Source organism: Capra hircus, chromosome 3 (assembly GCF_001704415.2).
Source record: "Capra hircus breed San Clemente chromosome 3, ASM170441v1, whole genome shotgun sequence".
Classification (NCBI taxonomy): Eukaryota; Metazoa; Chordata; class Mammalia; order Artiodactyla; family Bovidae; genus Capra; species Capra hircus.
Genome location: NC_030810.1, coordinates 110,053,802 through 110,078,890, shown reverse-complemented (window position 1 = coordinate 110,078,890; position 25,089 = coordinate 110,053,802). Strand labels below are relative to the sequence as shown.

The window sequence follows — 25,089 nt, the reverse complement described above, 5'->3', positions numbered from 1 at the left end:
GCTGCTGATGAGAGAGGTGCTTAGTGATGAGCTGGAGACACGTGGCTCAGTCTTGCACGAAATGAGGGGCTGTTGTTCCCCCACATGATTCCAGAACAGTTCGATGCTGTGCTGCAGTATGAGCTGGGGCTTGCTCTTCATCATGGGGCAGCAGGCGGAGGGTGTCGGTTCAGGAGCTGGATGGGAATCACGACAGAAAAAAATGATTGTGGTCCAGTGGCTAAGACTCTGAGCTCCCAATGCAGGAGGCCTGAGTTCTATCCCTGGTCAGGGAACTAGAGCCTGCCATCTGCACCTAAGACCCGGCACAGCAAATAAATAAGTAAATAAATAAATTGAAAAAAAAGTCCAGTGAGAGGGGTCCCCATATTCAGGCCCACTGTTAACTTTTATAATAATAAATAAGGCTAACAAATAGTTGCATAAAACATGTCCTAGCTTCTTCCTTTGACACCTATCTATACCTTCAAAATGGCCTGGAAGGCTAGAAATCTTTGACTATGGGGGTTTCATACCAGAACTTGGAAGCATAGGGAGAACTGGCCCGTTGCCCCAGAACTAAGGCCAGCTCACCCTTTTGTTGGCAGTTTTAATCTTCAGTGAGTAACATAGGAACAGAAAACAGGACATATTTATTCCATGGTAGCTCCTAAGGAGGTGGTCCTGAGGCCTGCCCTCTCCAAGGCCTCCTGGCTTCATCCTTTCCAAGGCCAGGTTGGTCAGGATTTTCTTTAGTTCTCTGAGTGCTACAGACTGAACGTTTGTATTCCCCCAAATTCGTATGCTGAAATCTACTCCCTAGTGTGATGGTATTTGGAGGTGAGAACTTTGGGAGGTGATTAGGTCCTGAGGATGGAACCCTCAGGAATAGAAGTGTGCGTGTGTGATCGGTCATGTCCGACTCCTTGGGACACCATGGACTGTAGCCCACGAGGCTCCTCTGTCCATGGAATTTTCCAGGCAAAAATACTGAAGTGGGCTGACCATTCGGGAATAGAATTAGTACCCCTGCAAAGAGACTCCAGAGATTCCTCACCCCTTCTGCCATGTGAGGGCACAGCGAGAAGACAGCTGGCTGTGACCCAGGAAGTCTGGCTCTCACCAGACACTGAATCTGCTGGTGTCCTGATCTTGGTAAATTCTTTTTGCTGCCTTAGTTAGAACCGGAGTTGGCTTCTGCTGCTTGCATCTGAAGATAGCATCCCATTATTCTTAAATATTTTGAAGAGTGTGATTTTTAAATGCTGTATGTATCGCATTCACTTATTTGGCTGATATCCTGTTGTTTTGTGCTTTCCTGCCAATAGCATTATTACTTTTGACCCATCTCTCCTTTTTTTCAGTTCTGACGCATTTCCTGAGCACATACTTAGCAAAATGGCAGAAGCAGGCAAGCTAGAGTAAATATTCTTCATAGGAAGTATGGCTTGTTTTTGACATCTTGGTAGAATCCTTTCATCATGCATTTTCCCTACTGTTTACTCATTCATTAACTTAGAATTCATTCCTAAGACTGAGAGGAACTTAATGTTGTTGGGAGGATCCTATGGTTTGTCTAGGGCAGGAATGGCATCTTGGCTTCCAGCTTCAATTGATTGGTCAGAGTTTCATGAGTGTTGCATAAAGACTCAATGGGAAAAGTGTGTCATAATTAATTGTCTGGATTTGACATGGTCACGGAAGGCAGAAGTCTGGATACATGTACCACGTATTTGTCATTCCCAATCTAATGCAACTTCCCACCTCGTCTGAAAAGTCTCTGGTCTATGATATTACTCTGAGATGTTTTCTGCTTAAGCATGTTCATTGGAACAGATCATTTCATGTGTGGATTTCTCCATTTGTTATTAAGTTCTTCCCTGGGAGTATGGTGCAGGTGAGAGGCTCGGCTGATTTAGATGAAGTGAAGCTAGCTCTGACTCTGCCACCTACTAGTTATGTGACTCTAGGGAGTAACAGTCTCTTTGGGTCTTGGTTTTCCACCTGAGAAATGAAAAACTTGAACTGAGTAACCACAAGGTTTCCTTCCAGGTTTAAGATCCTATTATTCATATGAGTCAGTATCTGCCTCGCAGAGACACGTTTCATGTGTTCACTTACACAACCAGGCTTCTGTGAGAGCTCTGCAGACGTTGGCCTTCTGAGTTTTCTGTTCCTGCTAAACACGACCAGTTTCTTTAATCATGTCTGATATGATGAGGTTTCCAGACTTTTCACCGTTCTGGTTATTCTCCTGTGGACATGAGTTTTCCAGTGTCTCCCTGGAGGTGTGGCTCCTAGAACCAGACCTGGGCTAGTGGTGCAGTGGGGTATCCCCACTCATTACCCATGTGCTCAGCCTTCTGGCCAATGGGACCCAGGCTGACCAGTGCACAGTCCACTAAACCTTCCTGAATCTAGGGCTACAGGTTTAGGAGGCCCTCCTTCAAGCTGTCTGCAGGACAGATGGAGGGGGCCGTGGACTCATATCTGACCCGAAATGGTGCTTCCCCCAAAGACCAGTAAGTAGCCAAGTGCTGATGAACTGAACATGTGCTACTTCTTGATAAACACAGGAGAAAGATTTGCCAGAGATATCATTAATGTTTGCAGTGGTTGGTTTTAATTGATCAATTTTTTAAATTGAAGAATAGTTGATTTATAATATTATACATTATATTTATAATATTATATTTTATAATATTTGTAATATTATATGTTATATATATTTATAATATCATATATATTTATAGATAATATAGAATATATATTTGTAATATTATATATTTCAAGTGTACAAGACTGCAATTCAATATTTTATAGGTTATACTCCATTTAAAGTTATTCTTAAAAAATGACTATACTTTCCTGTGCTGACAGTATATCCTTGTAGCTTATTTATTTTATACACAGTAGTTTGTACTTCTTAATTCTCTACCTTTATCTTGCCCCTCTCTCCTTCCTTCCCAATGTTTTTTTTTTGGTTGTTCTTTAAATGAGGCATTGGGCGCTCATGTCTCCGCTGCTGAGAACATGCATCTCTGGCCCTTCTCTCTTGCTATTCTGCTCCCCACTCTCATTCTCTCTGGCTCTGTGGCACATGACTCCTTTGCCTTAGTGGCTCTTGTATTTACGCAGAAGGACAGGTGCGAAGATTCTTGCTCACAGGAAATACAAGGAAAACAAGGAAAAACAAATGCAGATTTGGAGAGGATTCTGCTTTGTCCATGAGCCTACTAGAGATGATGATGCCAAAATCATTATGGGAGGACTCTGACCCTCAAACAGAAGAGGGCCCTCTGGCTTCCCTAACCCCAGGGACAGGATGTTCTGAAGACCACAAAATCCCACGTGCTGTGGCCCTGCACCATCACTATGGCCCTCCCTTTTCCTTCCCCACCCACTTTGTTTTGACCCAGTTGCCCTGGCCTCTGCTCTGCTCATCATAAACCCCAATCATGATCCCACTTCAGGGCCTTTGTATCTTCTGCTTTCTGGAATGTTCCTCACCCAGCCACTTCGTGGCTTACTCCACTGCATTTGGACTTCTGTTCGTACATCACTCCATGTGTTCTCTGAGGTCCCCGTCTCCCCAACACACCACTTTCTAGTCATCTACTCTGCCATCTGTCTTAGCTTTCTTAGCAAAGCCTATCCACATGTGACATGTGCTTCAGTTCAGTTCAGTTCAGTTCAGTCGCTCAGTCGTGTCTGACTGTTTGCGACCCCATGAATCGCAGCACGCCAGGCCTCCCTGTCCATCACCAACTCCCAGAGTTCACTCAGACTCATGTGCTTGCTTATATTATCTAGAATATAAACTCCATGAAGGAAAGACATTGCTTCATTCACTACTGATTCCCCAGGGCCTTGAAGTATACCCAGCACACGCTGTGCCCTCAATATTTGTTCTTACGTGACGTCAATCCCAGTGCTTATCAACACAAACACTCTTCTCACAGAAGCTCTTTGAGGTTTTCAGTAGCTGGTTAATTAGTCCACCACTGGGCAAGTGAGTCACTGGGGATGGGAACGTCCGTTGATTTGAGCAGCGTGGATTTGTTCAAAGGCTCTGGTGCACCACACTACAAAACCACCATCTGCATGAAGTCACCAGGGGTTACTGTGTGAAGGGAGAATTGTGAGTCCCACCTAATCCAGAGCCGCTCTGATCTGAGGTGAGGCCCCAGAGATGAAGGCAAGAGAGAAGGCGAGTGGTGTGTGTGTGTTTCCCCCATGCAACCACCGTGGCTCCTTGCTAGACCTTGGGCTTTCTCTTTCACATCGGCTTTAGAAACCAAAGCCAGTTTTGCATGACTCATTGACCGGGCAACGGGAATGCCCTGGGAGGCTGTGGGAGCAATATTAGCTGCCGTGGTCATGTGCACCGTTCAAGTGAACTTGGGAGAAGGTGATGAGAGAGAAGTGGATGCAGAAGAAGCACGAGGTCTAGGTGAAGCCGTTGAGCAGCAGAGGACCTCTGAGCAGAGCCAACAGACAGGGAAATTCCAGGACCAGTCGAGTGGAGGAGTGGCCATGTGACTCTAGAGGCCAGCTGAGCTGACCATTTTGTCCAAGGTGATGTGACTGCCCAGGAACTGGGGAGAAGAGGGAAGCTCTTTGCACAGAGCTGACATCTGAGAGGAGGGCTTAAAGCATTCCTGGGAAAATACTTCAAAATCTATCCCTGTTTCTTCAATGCTTCCTTCCTCTATCATCAAGACTTGCGTGAGGTCCCAGAAAAAAGTCCTATTACACCTGGGAGGAAGTAACTCTGAACCTTACCATTGACTAATTCCTAAGTGTCATGTACAGTTGTGAGAGTTGGACTATAAAGAAGGCTGAGCACTGAAGAACTGATGCTTTCAGACTGTGCTGCTGCAGAAGACTCCTGAGTATCCCTTAGAAAGCAAAGAGAGCAAACCAGTCACTCTTAAAGAAACTCAACCCTGAATACGGTTCGGAAGGACTGACGCTGAAGCTGCAGCTTCAATACTTTGGCCACCGATGCGAACTGGAAAAGACCTGATGCTGGGAAATATTGAAGGCTGAAGGAGAAGAGGGTGACAGAGGATGACATGGTTGGATAGTGTTACCAATTAACTGGACATGAACTTGGGCAAACTCCAGGAGATGATGAGGAACAGAGAAGCCTGGTGAGCTGCAGTCCATAGGGTCTCAAAGCGTTGGAACTGACTTGGTGACTGAACAACAACAAGTGTAAGTTTAGCTCTTCAATTCTTTTTTTTTCCAGTGACAGTACTCCAGAGCTTTTCTGGATAGAACTGCTCAGTGGCAGGCTGTGTTTTGCAAAGATGGCTGCAATAATCCCTTCCATCACTTCCTTTTGAAGTGACCTTGAACATCTTTCCATTGAGTGGTGAGTCCCTTGAACTTGGGTGGATCGTCTGCGCTTGCAGCTGAAGATGAACATGGCAGATACTAGGATGCCTCAGCACATTTTCCCTCCATAGTTTCCCTTCTGCTTAGCTTTTCCTGGATCCTCCCTCTCTCAGTGTCAGACAGAGACACTCATTCTGAGCTGAGCTGCTTTTTTTAAAGTTGTGCAAGAATTTCCTGTTGGCTGGGCAATTTTTAATTTTTTGACTGTGCACAGCCAATGAGATCCCAGTTCCCCAACCAGGGATTGAACCCGTGCCTCCTGCAGTGGAAGCGTGGAGCCCTAACCACTAATCTGCCAGGGAAGTCCCATGGCTGGGGCAAATTTAATCTCTCTTTTTCTGATTACTGTGCTAGACAGTGAGGAGAGAATCTCAACTCCCCTCCCCACCCCAGCTCCTGCAGGAGGCATGATAGTCAGTCTTGAGGGTGAAGATGTCAATTAAAACTATGTTACCTGAAAATGTCACCCATCCCAAGCAAGAGATGTCAACCATTCTTTGATCATCTAGAACTGTAAATTACCTACAAGGACCATGAATTTGGATGACCTGCACATCCTTCAAGGCCAGAAAGAGAAACCCTTTGACCCCCATTTCTCTTCATCAAGTTCTAGACCTTTTCTTATGATAATTCCTTGGCTTGGGGGAACCATCAGGGTCTCAGATAACAGGGGCTGGAATTGGGCCTGGAAGTGGGTGATTTTCTAATGTCTTTTAGAGGCTGGGACCCAGGTTGGAGGAAATCCTTTGATGCTGGCTGGTTAATAGTTGTGTTAGTCTTCTAGGGCTGCCAAAACAAGACACCACAGAATGGGTGACTAAACAGAAATTTATTTTCTCATTCTTGGAGATTGGAAGTCCAAGACTGAGGTGTTAGCAGGCTTGGTTTCTCCGGAAGCCCCTCTCCGTGGCTCTCGGCGGGCTTCCCTTCTCTCTGTCTTTCCATGGTTTTCTCCTGTGTGTGCATGCTTCCCGGGTGTCTCTCCCTCTTCTTGTAAGGACACCAGTCATATCAGCTTAGGGTCATCTCAATGACCTCGTTTAACCTTAGCTATCTTTTTAAAGGCCCTATCTCTAAACACAGTCATATTCTGAAATATTGGGGGTGGGGTTTAGGATTTCCACATGTAATTTAAAGGGAACAAATCCATAACAATATTTCATGAACAGCGGAGGGGCAGCGAGTGCTATGGATAATCAATCTATGGATCCTGGAGAACTTCTGGTGTTCTTGAAGAGATGTCCTGCTAGGCCCATGTTGCCCAGAGTAGGGCCAGAATATGTACCAGTAGAGAGAGAAGGGGGAGGGTGTGGAAGGTTGTGCCAACTGCCCAGGCCACTCCTGGGAGGTGGTACAGGAGTCTCATGGGAGGTCCAAGGTCCAAGGTGATTTCCAGGCACCAGCTACATCCCAGATCGTCATGTGGCTGGGCAGTGGGGTTCCTCACAATCCAGGCATTGCTCATGGCAGACCCTACACGAGGGGGCTCTCTGTCTCTTGATCCACTTCATTAGCACAGACATCCTTTTTCTTTTTCCCTGGCAAGGAGATCAGAAAGAAGGTAACTCCTCCAGTGTTTGTACCCAAGGCCCCTGCATCCTAACTGTCCTGGTCCAAGATCATCTCGGGCAAAGGGATATCTCTCCGGGTTTTCTAAGACCCTGGAAAAGGAGATGCTTCAAGGAGGAAGTTCTTCCTAACGTCTAGTCTTCCTCTGGAACTGCGGCACATATTTAGTTGTAGAAGGTATAGAAACTTAGAGCTGGGACAGACCCAGTTAAATGGCTGGCAGAAGCCACATGATAAGAGCCAGGGCTGGCTTCCAGATGCCCTGAATGGAGCCTTTCCACTTCCCCAGACAGCCAAATTCTTTCTGCCCCGTCTCAGTGGACAATGCTGCTCTTTTCTGAGCCTCAAAACCATCAGATTAAGTGAAAGAAATCAGTCACAGAGGACCATACAGTTTATGATTCCATTTACATAAAATGTCCAGAATAGACAATCTAGAGACAGAAAGGAAATTAGTGGTTGCCCGGGGCTGGAAGGGAAAGGGGGGTTAGGGAGTGATGGCTAAGGGGCTTGGGAATTTCTTTTTGGAGTAATGAGAATGTTCTCAGATTGAGTGTGGTGATGGATGCACAAATCTGTGACTGTAATAAAAGCCATTGAGTTTTACTCTTTAAATGTATGAATTATATGATATGTGAATTATAGTCCAATAAAACTGTTAAAAAAAAGCTGCTCTTTTCCTGGCTTCTACCGTCTTACTATGAGTCTTGGGGACTCTTTGGGCCAAAGGGCCAGGCCAGATGCTTTCAGGTGGAGACAGGGCCCCTGAATGGAGTGTGACCTCAGCTGTCCCCTCCTCCCTCCTTTGCTAGTGGAAAGAATATGCTGGAGCCAGCTTGGCGGCCCAGCTGCATGCTCAGCCGCTGGGCCAAGGCTCTTGCCTTTGGGGACAAATCCACTGTAACAAGGTCTTATGCCTCCTTCTCTTTGCTGGCCCACTCTCTCCATCCTGGGACCAGCCCAGACAGCCTAGGATGGACATGTCCAGGAGGCCCAGGTCAGCAAGGACAGTTCTTTCAGGGGCAACACATTCCAGGACTGGCTGTAGACCTCAGAACCCAGAGCACCTCCTTCTCTCTTCTCCTGGGAAAGGAAGCCCTGTGAGCGCCCGCCCAGAGAGGTGCTTCTCTCAAGGAGCATTTCCTAGAATGGTTGACAAGAAGGGGTTGGGTTTCATCTAGACTTACACCCAACACAGCTTTATTGATACCAGCTATGTTCCAGGAACCCTTGCTAGGTGCCTGGAGTGACCCAGAGTTTGTTTTTCAAGGGCTGAGAACTTCACAGAGAGTGAGGGCAGTAGGTGCTGGGACTGGAGTGAGCACTGGAGGGTCAAGGCGGGGCACAGACCCAGGCTGGGTGTGCAAGAGAAGTTCCAGAAGGCTTCCTGGAGGTGGCATGCCTTGAGGATGGTGGAGCTGACAGCCAAATGAAGAAAGCAAGTTGGGCAGGAAATCATGGAAAATATTTTCCAGACAGAGAGAGTAGAATGTGCAAATGCCTACAGAGGCACTTGGGAGAGTAGCACATTTGAAAACTGCTAAAGGAATTTCAAATAATTCAGTCTGAAGGAAGACCAGAATATTTGACAAAGAGGGCCAAGAGATGATATGGGAGAGGTAAGGAGGGCAGAACACGTGAAGCCTAAGAGGAGGTCCGAACTCTGCCCTCCTCCTCCGCAGACCTGCCTCCTCGGCCCATCCCCAGCCCCCACAGGACTCCTACCTGACCAGGGGCCCCAGTGCCAGGCAGACAGACCAGCCAGGATCAGGAGCAGCAAGACGGGCACCACCACCAGCAGCACGTCTTTGTAGGAGGCTCTCCCTGGAGCTGGACATGGAGGAGACAGGGTCACAGGGGGACCAGAAGCGTCACCACCCCTCAACCACTGCTCCCCAGCCCTTGGCATACCTGCCTGGCGATGGCAGCTCTCCCAGGGGGTGACTGTGGCCAGGTCCCAGCTGACGGGGTTGGAGACAATGCAGGAATAGGCCACGCCTTTGTCTCCCGGTCCCAGGGACACACTCAGCACCTGTCCATCCGTGAAGAGGCTAGCTGGCTCCATACCAAGGTCCACAGTTCCCTCCCGTCGCCAGCTATAGGTTATGTCGCTGATGTTGGGAGCCCAGCAGGACAGGAACACTTGGCAGGTCTTGGGGGGCTGAGCATCCCCTGATACAGCGATGAACACTTTGACCACGGGCCTGGGCACTGCATCTAGGCAAGAACAGCACAGCCGACATGGGTTAAAGGGATGCTGTGCGCGCGGATCCCATAGCTCCAGCTCTGGGATCCATGCAGGGCTAGACTAAGCCTCTGACTAAGCCTCTCCAAAACCTTGTCTTTCTCCTACTGCCCACAGGACAGAAGCTGAATTCCCAAGTCTGGTATTTAACATCCTTCATCAAATAGTTGATGTCAACCTTTCCAGCTATACTTCCTGCTGACCCCCTCCTCACCCATCTTGATTGATTTCCTGTTAATGTGTCATGCCCTTCCATATCTTCCATACGGCTTACCTGTACACATAGGCCTTTTGTTTCTCATCTTTCTAGAGAACTCCTAACTATCCTTCCAGGCCCAGTGTGGACACACTGCTTACTGCTCTGACCGTGAAGCCTTCCCTGACATTCCAGGTGCAGCTCCGAGCCCTCCAAGCACTCTGCGTATCCCTCTGTGTATCACAGTGTTCCCTGATACACGGTACGTCAGTCAGGGAGACAATAAGAGCTTATTAAGGTAGACACAAAGACAAGCACATTCCTGGGCTTTCGGAGCTTTTGGAGTCTGGTGAGGAAGACATACTAACGAGTAATTATGAATAACTAAGAAAATTCTTACAAGAATGCAAAGTTCTGTGAAGGAGCAGACAAGTGGGTGGGAGCTCTGCCTTGCAATTTCCATACCCCTCACTCCCAAGGTGCTCAGCTACCCAGGCCACTGGCCAGATTGGTGTCCTGGTGTCCAGACCATGGCTCCCTTTTGCTATATTGGTTGATGAGTAGATTGTGAGTCTCACAGCAGTGAATGCCAGCAGGAGACCATTCTGGAGACAACGGGAGGGCTGTCTCTGACAACATTCCAGAGTCAAGCAGAGTAAAACCTCATTAATGCCAGCTCAATCTGGTGGGATTTGTGATATGAAAAAAGAAAAGATTTGCTGGGTGCACTAATAGTATAAACAAAGATTACAGGGGGGGATATTTACACTACTTAAGAGGACAAGCTGCATCCAAACACGATCAGGCACAGTAGAAACACCCATTGACATTTCTGGTAACTGATCTGCTAATTCAAATCATTCTCATCCATTGTCAAAGCAGAGCTCCTAAGGACGGCTGCTTGGAAGCTTTGTGCAATTAGTTCTAATCACGCTATGTATTTGGAAGCAATAAAACAGCAATTTCCTTAAAATCTGTAATTCAGATGCTGCGAACAAGGCATTTTAGAGCTTAGTGGTGTGGGTGCTGCCTGTATTATCACGTTCCACGTCCTTATTTCACATGTGCGGCAGTGGAGACTCAGAACAGGGGCGAGGCTCCCTGGCTGCCTGTATGGTCGTGAAGGCTGTTCACTGCGCAAGGGCCCTGGGCTCAGGGGTAACAGGTGAGAGGGGGGTGTTGAATTTCAGCTGGCACTTGGCTTGCCATACAGTGCAACCTGGGTCAGGGCAGTGTGCATCCGTTTAGTCACACATTAGCAGCCCAAGGGGCTCACCGAGAGATGACCCAGTTATCTCCCCCTGGGCACGGGAGGGTCTCTCTCTTTCCCAGTTTACCACCTCCTCTCTCTCCCTCAGTGTTTCCTTTTGCCCGGCTCTCACTTCTGCTCTCCATTCTTCCACTGGGACCTTATCTTTTCCCTGTTTCTATCCAAATTTCTGAGGTTTTACTAAAATAGGGGTCACTGACACATCTTTTCGAAGCCACTAGGTAGATGAATAAGCTCAAAGGGCATTTTATCTAAATCAGCAAAAATATGGTGGCAGTGGTAGAGGTGGAGGCAAAGATAGTGACGGCGGTTCAGGTGATTGTGGGGGGTTAGAGAGGGGGTGGAGGGGGAGGCAGTGATGGTGGGGTGATGGAGAGGGGGTGGAGGTGGAGGCAGTGATGGTGGTGGTGATGGTGGGGTGATGGAGAGGGGGTGGAGGTGGAGGCAGTGATGGTGGTGGTGATGGTGGGGTGATGGAGAGGGGGTGGAGGTGGAGGCAGTGATGGTGGTGGTGATGGTGGGGTGATGGAGAGGGGGTGGAGGGGGAGGCAGTGATGGGGTGGGAGGGGTGATGGGTGATGGTGGGCTGATGGAGACGGGGTGGAGGGGGAGGCAGTGATGGTGGGGGTGATGGTGGGCTGATGGAGACGGGGTGGAGGGGAGGCAGTGATGGTGGGGGTGATGGTGGGCTGATGGAGACGGGGTGGAGGGGGAGGCAGTGATGGTGGGACAGGTGATTGTTGAGGGGTGGAGGAGGGTGGAGGGGGAGGCAGTGATGGTGGGCTGATGGAGAGGGGGTGGAGGTGGAGGCAGTGATGGTGGGCTGATGGAGAGGGGGTGGAGGTGGAGGCAGTGATGGTGGGGTGATGGAGAGGGGGTGGAGGGGGAGGCAGTGATGGTGGGGTGATGGAGAGGGGGTGGAGGGGGAGGCAGTGATGGTGGGGGGTGATGGTGGGCTGATGGAGAGGGGGTGGAGGTGGAGGCAGTGATGGTGGGGTGATGGAGAGGGGGTGGAGGGGAGGCAGTGATGGTGGGGTGATGGAGAGGGGGTGGAGGGGGAGGCAGTGATGGTGGGGGTGATGGTGGGCTGATGGAGAGGGGGTGGAGGGGGAGGCAGTGATGGTGGGCTGATGGAGAGGGGGTGGAGGTGGAGGCAGTGATCATGGGATGGGTGATGGTGGGTGATCAAGAGGGGGGTAGAGGTGGAGGCATGTTGTTGGTGCAGGCAATGGTGGGCTGTTGAATGTGGTTGTCGTGACGGTGGTTGTTCTGATGATAGTGGCTGTGATATAGGTGAAGGTAAAGTTGCTGGAAAGAAAGACTCATCCAGCCCCCAGTGAATTCAGTCAAACCAGCTGAGGGACTGAAAGCAACTTTATGAATGGCCTTTCCGCCCCAGGTAGAGGAGAGGAGTTCCTCAGCTGAGCCCTGCCAACTCAGAGTCATGAGAAACAAAGAGTTGTTGTTTTTAGCCCGTAAATTTTGGGGATGGTTTATTTTACTACAATACATAATAAAGAGAACCCACGAATGACATAAATTTAAAATCTCTCAATAACGCTGAAAGAGTTCTGTAAAGTAATATGAAATAACTCTATACTTTAATTAAAATTTAATTTTTAATTTAAAATGTTGTGTCATAGTTTCACTGTAATGTTTACATTTCTTTTCTGTGGTGCATAAAATAATGGCACATCTTATCACCTTTTGTCTTAGAACTGATGACTTTTGGCTTAAGAACCCACTTGCCAATGCAGGAGATGTAGGAGACGCGGGTTCAGTCCCTGGGTTGGGAAGAGCCCCTGGAGGAGAGCATGGCAACCCATTCCTGTATTCTTGCCTGGTGAAGCCCATGGACAGAGTCTGCTGGGCTACAGCCCATGGGATGGCAAAGATCTGGACACGACTGAGAGCTGAGCACACACGCACAGGCTAGCCTCTATCCTAGATGCTTTCCCAACTGATTTTACCTTTATTGGCATTTACACGGTAATATTACTCTGCTGGTTTTACAAGTGAGAAAGGTCAGTGTCAGGCAGCTAAGCATTGTGTCTAAGGCCACTGAGATAAGGAGACAGAGCTAGAGTTCTGAGCAGGGCTGTCCGGTGGCAGAGTCTGGCTGCCCCAGCCAGAAACTCAAGTGGGAGAGCCCCAGGAGTTTTCTTACCTCTGGGTGTGGGGGAGCAAATGTTCCCTGAATCAGCCATGATGTCAGAGGCCAGAGGTTTCTAGAACTCTGCTCTCCCCCGTTCCCAGGACTCAAGATGCCTTCCTGGAGTTTGATGGGAAGGCGTGGGGCAGAGAGCCTGCGTCAGGCACACTCACCGTACACTTTGAGCTGCAGGGTCTGGGTCCGGGCCCGACCTTGCTTGTCCACCAGCAGCACGGAGAAGTTGCCGCTGTCTCCAGACTCCAGTGGCCGCAGTTCCAGGCTGAGGTTGCTGTGCAGCTGGGCTCGGCCCAGGAAGCGGGAGCGGTATAGAGTCTCTGGGGAGCCCCGGAAGAACGTGGCAAGGAGCTCCTCTGAAGGCCAGAGGGATCTCCAGATGGCCTCTCGGACTTGGAAACCAGGAGGGTGATCTGCCACCAGCAGCGCCGAGCCGCCCACCTGGCCCTGCACTTGGGCACTGGCGATGACCATGGGAAGCAGTGCTGAAAGGACAGAGCTCCGTCACTCTGCCTGTGCCAAACCTTCTCTCTCTCTGCACTCGGCTGAGCTGCTATGGAGCAGAAGGCCCTTCTCTCACCCAAGCTGAGGGGGCACTGTGCCAGGGCCTGGGAATAAAACAGTGAGGAAGGAATTCGGTCCCTGTGCTCATGGGGCTCTGACTCTTAAGAAAGCAATCTGCCACAATGGCAAACAGGGGTGCCCTGGGAGGACATGGGTAGGGTGATAGGGTGAACTGGCCTGGTCTTGAGGAGCTCAGAGAAGTGAAGGTTAAGCTGAGACTTGAAAGAGGAATGGGAATCGGCCAGGCCAAGCAGAGGGCAGCCTGCAGTGGGGACCGGGCAGTGTTAGAGGCTGAGCAGCCGCACAAAGGCCCGGAGGGTGAGAGAGCTCAGTGCACCAAGGGAACTGAAAGTAGCTCTCTGCAGGGGGAGTAAGACATTGCACTGCAGAGTCTGCAGAAGCCAGGTCCTGCAGGGCCCTGAAAGCAGCTTTGGAGTTTGGGCTTTATCCTTAGAGTGATGGGGAGCCGCGGATAGGCCTTAAGTAAGCGAGTGACGTGATTAGATCTATGGTTAGAAAGACAGCTCCAGCAAGGATGCAGGAGTTGAGGACGAGGAATGGAGGATGCAGAGGACGTGGGCTAAGGCTGAGGCTTTGGCTACTAATCCCAAGGAGCGTGATGGAAACTATGGGAGGGAGCAGTGGGGATGGGCAGAAGTGGGAGGAACGACGTGGGATTAAGGTGTGTAGTCAGTGGGATCTGGTAACAAATTAGATCTGGGAGTGAGGGAGTGAGGAATCAAAAATGGCTCCCAGGTCCTTGGGACCCATTTGGTACCATTCTCCATGATCCAGGAAAGAAGGAGAAATAGAATGGAGGTGAGATGGCAAGAGGCTGTTTCGTTGGGAACATACTGTGTTCGACCTGTGTGGGTGACACCTCTGTTTGAATTCCCACTCTGACTCCTTTGCTGGCTAATTTCTGCTCATCCTTGAAGCATTCCCACCTCCCCAACCTCCTCTATTCCTCTTTGCTGTTTACAAACTCTCTGTGTTCTCACCGCAGCCTGGGGCCACCTCTGCAATTCTCTTATCCCTCTATGTTGCCGCTTGTTTATGAGTCCCGCGAGACCCTGAGTTCCTCTTCTGATCTTTGGGCTCTCCGTGACCACTGCTGTTTAGGAAGAGGATGCAGGAGAAGCCAGCAAGTTTACTACCGCATGATGAAACTGGCAAGGACTTCCCTTGCGCCTGACTCAGTGGCGTGGGCAGGGGTGCACAGCAGAACAAGTGCAGATAGGGAACACACCCAAGTGTTGGGAGGCTGCTCAGGAAGACGTATTCTGGATGACCACTCAGCCAGCCACTGTAACTCCAGTCCCCAGTCCATCTCACTGCCCTGCCAGCCCCAGGCACCTCGGTCTGAACCGGGGATGGCTCCAGAGTTAATGCACATTGGAGATGCCACATCCAGAGAGCACAGCGTTGGATGTCAATCAAGACTCCTGTTCTACCCTACTCTAGCTCTGCCATGAATGAACTGAGCAATCTTCTGGGGCACTCTCCTCCCTTCTGATATCCCATCCAGAAAACAAGGGGGTACGTTCAGTCAGTGGCACTTTCACCACTCAGAAAAATTATTTTGGCTTCCCATGTCCAAGGATTTGAAAGATTTTCAAACCTAACAGATTTCCTCTTTGGGGCAGGACTTCCTTGACATGCTTAGAAATGTTGACGCTTGCAGATTTTTGGAGCCAGGAACTCAGGTGGGAAACCCAGACAAAGTCGTCTCAAAGGCCTTGTGAGTCTCTGATGCAAACAGAAGAGTCTGCGTCTTTGCTGCACCCCACGACTCTCATCCCCTGGCCTAGCACTGCTGGCTTTTGTCACACTGACCACTTGACCAATCAGGGGCGGGGGTGGGGGGGTGTCAGGCATCAGACAGGATGCAAGTGGTGTCACCCAGTGTTGAGGAGACCTGAGGTCTCTTCTGACATCGCACTGTTATCGGCCACCTGGAATCTGCATGCACTGTATTAACTTGCTTTTGCCTCTTACTCTCCTCGGTGTCCACTTCCACAGACCTTGGGGTGGGGGCTCAGTTGTCCCACAGGCAGCTGGAAAGACATCCTTAGACTGCAAGAGCCCCACTCTCCCCTGCTCCCCCCAGACCGTATTTAGAATTTGCATGCTGCCAGACCCTCACGTTCTCACCACCATATCTAACAAAACCAATGGTCCTACCAGCTTCAGTTTTAACCTTCCTGGACCACAAAACAGCTCATGTCTCATGGACACAGAGGCTCCTTATACTTCCACCCTTCTTCCCAAGATCCTGTGTCTCTTTGCCCCTGCCTGGCTTTCAAGGCTCCCCCAGAACTTGCTTCCATCTACCTTACCCTTCCTCAGCTCCTGGGTTCTCCCTTGGAATGGGGAGGGGCCTTCAGTGCTCTGAGGGTAGGCCTGCCCCACTTACCTTCCCAGAGAAGCAGACTCCACGGAGACCACACGGCCATACTTCAGAGAGGCAGACGGACTCCCTCGACGACCCAAATCCAGAACATCCCAGGCCAAGTGGATGCACGGAAGGAGCTGTGGTCCTTCTGGAAAGTCCCATGTTCAGAAGGAGGAATCTTGACTCAGAACAAGATGCCCCAAAAGTGAAAATATCCAGAGGAAAGTGGAAGTTGGCCTCAGACTTGGCTGGGCTCTTTCAGGAGCCAGTTCTTGTAAGTCAGCCTCTTTCAAATGCCTATGGTTAGCTAAGGCAGGCGGCAAGCGCCCCCGCACAAGCCGACATCCTCCTCACTGACTCTCGCTGGGCAGCCCCGCATCCCTCGCTGCCTGCTGCCCCTTCTTTCCTGTTGAAGCCACGGAAAACCCTCTAAACTGCAATTCCTGTTGTCACTTCTCCTCTGCTTAAAATTCTTCCATGGCCTCCAGCTGCCCTCAGGATCAAGGGCAACTAAACTGTTGGCTTAGGATACAAAGCTCTCCTAAGTCCAACTCCAGCTTGTTTCTCTAGCCTGGCGTCCCACGCCCTTCCACTCTCCAACCACGCCAAGCAGTGCTGCCTCTTCTCAGAAATGCTAATTCCACACTTTCATGTGCTCGATCCTCCACCAGGCAAGCTGTTCCATCCATCCTCCTAGACTTTCTGTGGTTATGTGGGCTATGCAGCTGACCAGACTCCCATTCAGGGCTTCCTGACCACAGGCAGTGTGAGGAACCTTCCCTTCTGTGTGCTCAGGGCATGCCTGTTCTTCTATTATCACTCGTAACACATCGTCCTGTAACAGTTTTCTCATCTCCATAGACTTTATTGCCAAGGTCTCATATCCATGTCTGGGTTCCCCTTGGTGCTGGGCAAGTCACGAATGCTTTGTTGTTTAGTTGCTAAGTGGTGTCCTATTCTTTGTGGTGCCATGGACTGTAGGCTGCCAGGCTCCTCTGTCCATGGGATCTTCCAGGCATCGGTACTGGAGGGAGTTGCCATTTCCTTCTCCACGGGATCTTCCAGACCCAGGAGCGAACCTGTGTCTCTGAGTCTCCTGCATTAGCAGGCGGTTTCTTTACCACCGCGCCACTGCTTATCAGGGAGTATGAGCCCAGACCTTAATGGATGCTTAATGAATATTTGTTAAATGAGGGCATGAATTCTAGAGATGGTTACATATTTTGCTTCCTGAAAGATCTACAACTCTTCTTCGAGAGGATCTGATTATCTCTCTGTTAGAGATGGGGGAGTTTGAAGAACAGAACAAGGTTAGCATCTTTCCGGGGTCACAGAGAAGCAGAGCTGTGAGCTGAGCTTCAGCCTTTGGAGCATGGTCCATTCTGCCAGTCACCGCATCCTCACTACCTTTATCTTTTCACTTCTGAAGTTTACTTGGTTTCTTGAGTCAAGGAAGGTTTTGCAAGAAGGAAGATCCCCAAGCTTCCTGAGTGTGGCTTGTGGTAGCTAGTCCTGCCTAGCTTCTGACCTGTCAGTCAAATTGGACGCTCTGCTCTGGACCAATAAGGAGGCAGCTGTGCTGGTGGATGAGCAGGAGGATTCTGGGATAGGCTTCCAGCCCTCCAGGTACTCACCACCAAATGGTAGGGATAGCATATGCCTAGGAAGGGAAGCGGAGAAGGCAACGGCACCCCACTCCAGTACTCTTGCCTGGAAAATCCCATGGAGGGAGGAGCCGGGTAGGCTGCAGTCCATGGGGTCGCTAAGAGTCGGACATGACTGAGCGACTTCACTTTCACTTTTCAGTTTCATGCATTGGAGAAGGAAATGGCAACCCACTCCAGTGTTCTTGCCTGGAGAATCCCAGGGACGGGGAAGCCTGGTGGGCTGCCGTCTATGGGGTCGCACAGAGTCGGACACGACTGAAGCGACTTAGCAGCAGCAGAAGCAGCAGGAAGGGAAGACCCACCACGGACAGACATCAGTTCAGTTCAGTCACTCAGTCGTGTCCGACTCTTTGTGACCCCATGAATCACAGCACGCCAGGCCTCCCTGTCCATCAACAACTCCCGGAGTTCACTCAGACTCACGTCCATTGAGTCCATGATTCCATCCAGCCACCTCATCCTGGGTCGTCCCCTTCTCCTCCTGCCCCCAATCCCTCCCAGTATCAGAGTCTTTTCCAATGAGTCAACTCCTCCCATGAGGTGGCCAAAGTACTGGAGTTTCAGCTTTAGCATCATTCCTTCCAAAGAAATCCCAGGGCTGATCTCCTTCAGAATGAACTGGTTGGATCTCCTTTCAGTCCAAGGGACTCTCAAGAATCTTCTCCAACACCACAGTTCAAAGGCATCAATTCTTCAGCTCTCAGCTTTCTTCACAGTCGAACTCTCACATCCATACGTAACCACTGAAAAAACCATAGCCTTGACTAGATGGACCTTTGTTGGCAAAATAATGTCTCTGCTTTTCAATATGCTATCTAGGTTGGTCATAACTGGTCTGGGCAAAAGAGCAGCACAGATAGTCTACCCCACGCGATCCCGTGGACTGCAGCCCACCAGACTCCTCTGTTCATGGGATTCTTCAGGCCGGAATACTGGGCGGGGTTGTCATTTCTTTCTCCAGGAGATCTTCCTGACCCAGGAATTGAATCTCGGTCTCCCACATTTCGAGCAGTTTCTTTACCATCTAAGCCTCCGTAGAAGCCCCTGGTGGGCAGGGGCTGCTCCTTAAAAGGAGGAATTTGAGCTGCATCTTGGACATGGGTCTACTTTGGATAGGCTCAGAAAACAGGGTGGGCCAGAGGTGGGTGGGTGGCGGGGTGCTCTGAGCATGAGGGGAGAGCAGTGTGTAAGGGTTGGCGGTGGGGAGGTCCCAAGCAGGCTCCAGGGACAATGAAGGACCAGAAGGGGGAACCCTCTAAGGTTGCTGTGGGTAAAATGGAAAGGGAGGTTGGGGGTCAGATTATGGAGGCTTTGAGTATGGGGTTAAGTTTAGGTTTTTACTCTGGAGATCAGCAGTTCTCATCCTTGCTGAAACCTTGGGTTCTCGGGGATTCTGTTCAGTGGGGCTGGGCTGGGTCCCAGGAGCCTGTCGTTTTAACAGTCACTGCATTCGGGTGGTTCTGAGCTGGTGTATGGAGGGAGCTCTGAGAAGCACTGCTTGGAAGGAGGGGGGCTGTTTGTTACCCATTTTTGGCTAGCTTGCTAGTGGGAGGACAGCGTGCAGGGCTGATTGCTATTGTTCTTTAGTTGCTGAGTTGTGTCTGACTCTATGTGACTACGTGGTCTGTAGCCTTCCAAGCTCCTCTGTCTGTGGGATTTCCCATGCAAGAGTACTGGACTGGGTTGCCATTTCCTTTCCCAGGGGATCTTCGCAACCCAGGGATGGAACCCGCATCTCCTGCATTGGCCGGAGGATTGTTTACCGCTAAGCCACCAGGGAAGGGCAAAGGTACACTGAAGCAGAGGATGGTTTCAATCCATTAAGCCTTGGGTTATGGGCCCAGCACAGTTTCGCTGTACCATTCTGCTACCTCAGGGCTGATCGGGGGAGAAAAAAGAGGCAGAGTGGCCTGGGTAGCAGCTGCTGTGATCGTCCTGACTGAAGTAGAAAGGAACCCTCTAGGGAGAAAGGAGCACAGCTGGAGTTGTGGCTGAACTAACCCTAACCTGCCTACAGGCGGAGAGGTCAAAGGAGGGGATCAGCTATACGACTCCACTGCCAATTTCCTCATCCATGTGTCAGATGTTCAGTGAGCATCTACTTAAGTGCCAGGTGCTGGGGACACAGACATGAAAGGCACAGCCCCTGCCCTCAAGGAATCTGCAGTTTAGATGAGAAGGTGGACATGTAACCCAATAATTACAATCAGAGTGGCCAGAGCAAAGCCAGCTGTGTGCAAAGCATGCTATGGCAGCCAGAGGGTGGATGGATAGGAGCCAGCAGGGTGGGCGGGAGGCTGGGAGGCCCCTGTGGAGCTGGGGTGGAGACTGAGGGGCGCCTTAGGATATAAACGACGAGGGTGAGGATAGGACTTAACTCAGGCTCTGGGGTCGGGTTTTGTGGGTTCAGATCTTGGTTGTGAAACGAGCAAAGTGACTGCTCTGTGTTTGGCATCTTCATTCATGAAATAGAGACTAATAACAGTATCTACATCTTCATGGTGCCCCCAGGGTGAAACCACTTAGAATGGGGTCTGGCGCATAGTCATGTGAAATGAAAAATGTTGCCCACCATCCAGTTCTACAAGAATCAAGTCGTTGGCTACTGCAGTTGTTACCCTGAAAGGAATTCAGGGTGACAATCAGGATGAGGCCGTCTGTGCTCTGGGAAAACAGGCAGAACAGGCCCTCAGATATATTGAAAGAAAATTTTATGGACCCTGTTTCTTGCGTCTTCCCATACTTAGAAAAGCAATAAAATCATTAACTAAGATGGCTGTGCCTCATACCTAGCAGCAACCTTCTACCAAGGTGTGTGCTGGATTGCACGTACCCCTTCTCCCAAACCACATATATGCTGACCTCCCTTAACCTCTTCGGAGCAGCTTCTCAGAGTGACCGGAGAGGCTGTCTCCTGGGCTCTAGTTCTCAGTGAGTCTCCAAATGGAACGGAGGCTCTCAGCTCTCACATGTGCAATTCAATTTCAGCTGATAGTCTGCACTCAAAAAAATTATCCATTGTCACTACACGGCCAGAGAGAGGGAAGGAGGGGAGCTGGACAAGCGCAGGTAGTGGAGTGTTGAGGTTTGAGCAGCCCTGCTCTAACTCTCTTCTCCCAGACTGTGAGCTCCTGAGAGCGGGGATCAGGCTCCCTTCATGTCTGCACCCTGTATATCACCAAGGACAGGCTTTCTACCAAGTGGTGCCCTCCAAACAGGTGCTGAAGTGGGTTGAATGATTCTGAAGTGTCAAGGCCAGGCTTGGGGTGGGCCTGGGGTGCAGGAGTCTGGCCAGCATGTGAATGCTGGAAATACTGATGCTGAGTTCCCTTGGGGGAGACAGTGGGCAGTCACACTCCCTCTTGGCAGAAGGGGTGGTCAGTGTGGTCCATCCCAGCAGGACATGAGCTGCTGTCTCCAGTACACCAGCCCTTTTGCTTGAGGGGAATTTCAGGAGGGCTGAGAAAGTGGGGAGGAGGAGACTGTGTGAGGACCTGAAAATATCGCACGCACCTCCCCTCAGAGAACTTCTAGCAGCCCTGAGACAACTGGAGAAAAACCGACTGCTGAAGGCACGGGAAGGGTTAAGTCCTGGCTGCAGTTTCTCCCCGCACTGCTAATCACTGGTTCAGACCACATTAATTACCCAGCCACAGGGGGAGTGCATAGCGTAAATTAACTGCTGAGTTCAAAGGGGCCACTCCCCACATTTCTTAATTAAGAGAGCAGCTGGCAGCCTGGGCTGTGCTCAGCCTCCCTGGGGCCTTTCAGGGAAACTCAAGTGGCTGAGACCGAGTCTACCTCTGCCCAGGCCCGGGCAGGCAGGGTAGCCCCATCTGCCAGGTGGAGTGGTCTGCGTTTGCCTTCACTGTGGGCTGGGGGTGGGGGGCTGGGGGGAGCAGGTGTGCACTGTGGGGGTGGGGGGGCAGGTGTTAACTGGGGCTCATCTGAGCCCGCAAACCTCAGCCCTGAGAGCAGATTTCAGGTTGGGTGGTGGTGCAGATTCAGGGTGGGGTGGAACTGGATGCAGTGTGAAGGCTGGCCGAAGCGATGCCCTGTCCCTGCCTACTCACACTTGTTCTTCTTCTTGGACTGGCCTTAGGGCAGAATGGCCTCGCTCCCTCCCCGCCTCCCTGCACCGGGAGACAAGTGGAATAGGGGGGAAAAAAGTAGAATGTTTGAGAAGAGAAGGGAGCTGGCCGAGGAAGAGCACCAGGCAGGAAGGAGTGGGGGGCCTTTAGAGGCTTTTGGAATACAAGGAAGAAAGCAGAGTGTTCCTGGGGGTGGATGGGGCTCTGGGCACTGCTTTTTTTAAAAAAATCATTTATTTATTTTAATTAGAGGATAATTACTTTAGAATATTGTGATTGTTTTTGCTGTACATCAACACGAATCCGCCATCGGTATACATGTGTCCGCCGCCTCCTGAACCTCTTCCCTCCCCACTCCATCCCTCTAGGTTGTCCCAGAGCCCCGGATTTGGCTGGGCACCGCTTCTAAGCAGGATGGGGCTGAGGGCAGGCAGAGCCCCCATGAGCCCTGTGTCTACCTTCATCTATACGCTTCCCATAGAGTGGACCAGCTGCCTGCACCGTCTGCCAGCTGATGCCCTGGCAGCCCCAAAGGCTGCCCCGGGGAGGGGGCGTGGTGTGTGCACCCCTCCCTCGGCGGCCAGCTTGGTCAGTGGCGCTGCCTGTCGGGGAGACTAGGTTTGAGGCAGTGTGTGCGCATGTGAAGTGGACACATCTTACTTCCCCTGAGAGGACACTCTAGTGTCTGCCCGGCCCAAGGCTGGCTTCTGCTTCAGTATTTGTGCCCAGGGCACCTCTCCTACATCAGCCTCATCCTGGCCCTGCTGGGAGTTGGTAGAATGGGGCCTGGTGCTCACAGCTGGAAGTGGGAAGACTAAGGAGGGGGGGAAAGAGGGAGCCTAAGAAGCAGCACTCAGGAGGGGAGGGGTGGGAGGGTCTGAGGCTTCAGCAGGCAGGGCCTGCTTCTGAGACAAAGACACACTTTCCCAGAGGGTGGAAGATGGCCCAGAAAAGAAAGCAAGCCGTGACTGAGCTGCGTTTAAGTAGAGAAGGGGAAGATGGAAACTCATTTCTTCACTCACTCGCTTACACAGTATTTGCAGGGTTCCCATGGTGTGCACACTAAGGTACTGAGCAAATGTTTATCGGGGATCAGCGCAGCATGAGAAGGCCCTGTGAGGTCAGCAACACAGGCTGATGATGACGGCGATCATGCTCCCGACCATGGAAGAAACCGTCGCTATTGATCAGCGCCTCACGTGGGAGAGAATTCCAGAAACAAGTACAGCAGAGGCTCTTCGTTCACAGAGTGGTATGTGCTGAAGGAGCAGCCTTGCCAGGTCGGCCAGGTACAACTTCTTCCGGCCGTGTCGGCAGAGATACAATATGGGGAAGCCTGGGTCTTTGCCATGCTGTGCCCCTTGTCTGTACTTACTGTCATCACAGTTGAGACAAAGATGAAGGACACAGAACTGTTTAGTGGGTGCTTATTTAAATAAAAAGGTAGGGGTTCTATTTCCTAGCCCAATTTAAAATAACCTGTAATTGAAAGAAATTCCAGCATGTGCAGCCTGCCTGGTTCAGGGAAGGGCCGTGCTCAGTTTTTATTGTTCGTACCTAGATGGTATGAACGAACACAAAACATGCGAAACAAGGGTGGGGTGTTTAACGAGACCTAACCACAAAGTTGTCCAATGAAAGTTGTGTACACTGGGTCAGATCCCAGTGTAGGCTGCTGGGCAAGTCCCCGCCTACCCAAGAGGGCCACTAGGGAGCAGCCCTGAGGCTCCTGGTTGTCCTCTTCCTCTCCACATTAAGGGGCACCTCCAGACTGCCTCTCGGTCCTTATGCCAGCTAAGTTCTCTTGCCCATAAATGATATGACCCCATAGAGCCCAGGTCCCTAGATGAGGCACAGCTAACTCACCCCTGCTGGATAAGTGTTTGCATTTAGCTCTGACCTGGAAGAAAAAGAACGTTTCCTATTTCAGAGCCTTCATCGAGCATGGCGGCTGCTGCGGGCCTTCCAGTGGGGAGCAGCACTGCAGCAGGGTCTGGGCCTCCTGGGCACTGCTCCTTCCAGGCCTGCCCACCAGCATCCTCTGGGAACAGAAGCAGGTACCTGGTCAGACAACTGGAGATGGGATTTGGCGCTCGATGTGTCGACATTAGGGCTTCAGGTGTCACTAGTGGTAAACAGCCCGCCTGCCAATGAGGAGACATACACTGGGTTTCGATCCTGGGTCGGGAAGATCCCTGGAGGAGTGCGTGGCGACCCACTCCAGTATTCTTGCCTGGACAATCCCAGGGACAGAGGAGCCTGGTGGGCTACAGTCCACTCTGGGTTACACAGAGTCGGAGATGGCTGAAGCGACTTGGCAAGCATGCACTCACATGTGCTGATATTAGGCAAACCAGAGAGCGTCTGGGCTGAAGAGTGTGGGTTTCCTCTAAAAGCTCTATTTTCTCTATGTCCTTTTGGGAATTCTCTTTTCCTTAACTTCTTTTAGTAATTGTTCATTTTGGAAAATTCCTGCTCATTGTTTTACAAATTAAGGGTCTGAGGAGACAGCAAAGTGTCTGAGACACACCAGGTCAGCAGTGTGTGTGTGTGTGTGTGTGTGTGTGTGTGTGTGTGAGAGAGAGAGAGACAGAGAGACAGAGACAGAGACAGAGAGACAGAGAGGGAGATACAGATACAACTCCTCATGTACCTGAGTTGAAGGACCCATTTTTCTTTATTACTCCCAATCCACTGTGGAGCTATACTTTTGTACAATACCATAAAAATGAATTACTAAAAAAACATTGAAAGAGAGGTACAAAACACAAGCCCTAGTTTAAATGATTATATTAAAAAAACATAAAATTACTCTATAGATTGCGATAAAAGTTCCTAAATTCTTGTTTTCAATTGTTCTGTTATCTTACCTAGACTGGTAAATTCAATTCACAGACAGACCCCAGTTCGTGGACCAGGAGTGGGTGTGGGGCAGGGGGCAGGGAGGTATGAAAGCTCAGGAAGGAGGTGGTCTGTGGGGACGACTGGAGGGCTGGCTCCTTCCTGTCCCCATCATCGCTGCTCCCTTCATGAGCTGTCTTACCTACGTTTTGACTTTTTAGAAGGGGGTGGCTCATTTACCGAGGGACGGGTGAAGAATTAGGGTCAGGGGAGGGTTACTTCCTGATGGACCAGTGAAGGCCCTGCGCTTCTGGACGGTGTGTGCCTCCCAGTGATCCTGGCAGAACCAAGGGGCAAAGGGAAGGGGACCCTGGTGTATTCTGGCTGTGCACTGGACGGGCGATGAAGGACACAGAGAACCAGAAAGAGGAAGGGCTGGGATGGGAGGAGGCAAGGGAGAACAGTAGAGAGGCGAAAAACAAGGGCTAGCCTGGGTTGCCCTACCACTGTCTTCTCCCAAAGGACAACTGCAAGCAATTAAGCTCTCAAAGGCAAGCGGACTGATTTACTTCCATGAAGGATGTATTTTGGAGGTAGACAAGGCTTTTAAAACTTTCATGTACATGCAAATTGTCCGCCTAGAGATCTTATTGAAATGCAGGTTCTGATTCAGCAGGTCTGGGCGTCTGCATTTCTAATAAA

At 50.6% G+C, this 25,089-nt stretch overlaps 1 protein-coding gene across 1 annotated transcript; it reads right to left on the bottom strand.

The window, feature by feature from the left end:
- Window positions 6,193–16,064, bottom strand: SLAMF8 (SLAM family member 8). Its single transcript, XM_005677242.3, has 5 exons — window positions 15,810–16,064; window positions 12,988–13,314; window positions 8,863–9,168; window positions 8,677–8,781; window positions 6,193–6,920 (listed from the first exon to the last, which is right to left on the bottom strand). The coding sequence occupies exons 1-5, from the start codon at window positions 15,847–15,849 to the stop codon at window positions 6,856–6,858; spliced, it is 843 nt and encodes a 280-aa protein (XP_005677299.1). The 5' UTR covers window positions 15,850–16,064; the 3' UTR covers window positions 6,193–6,855.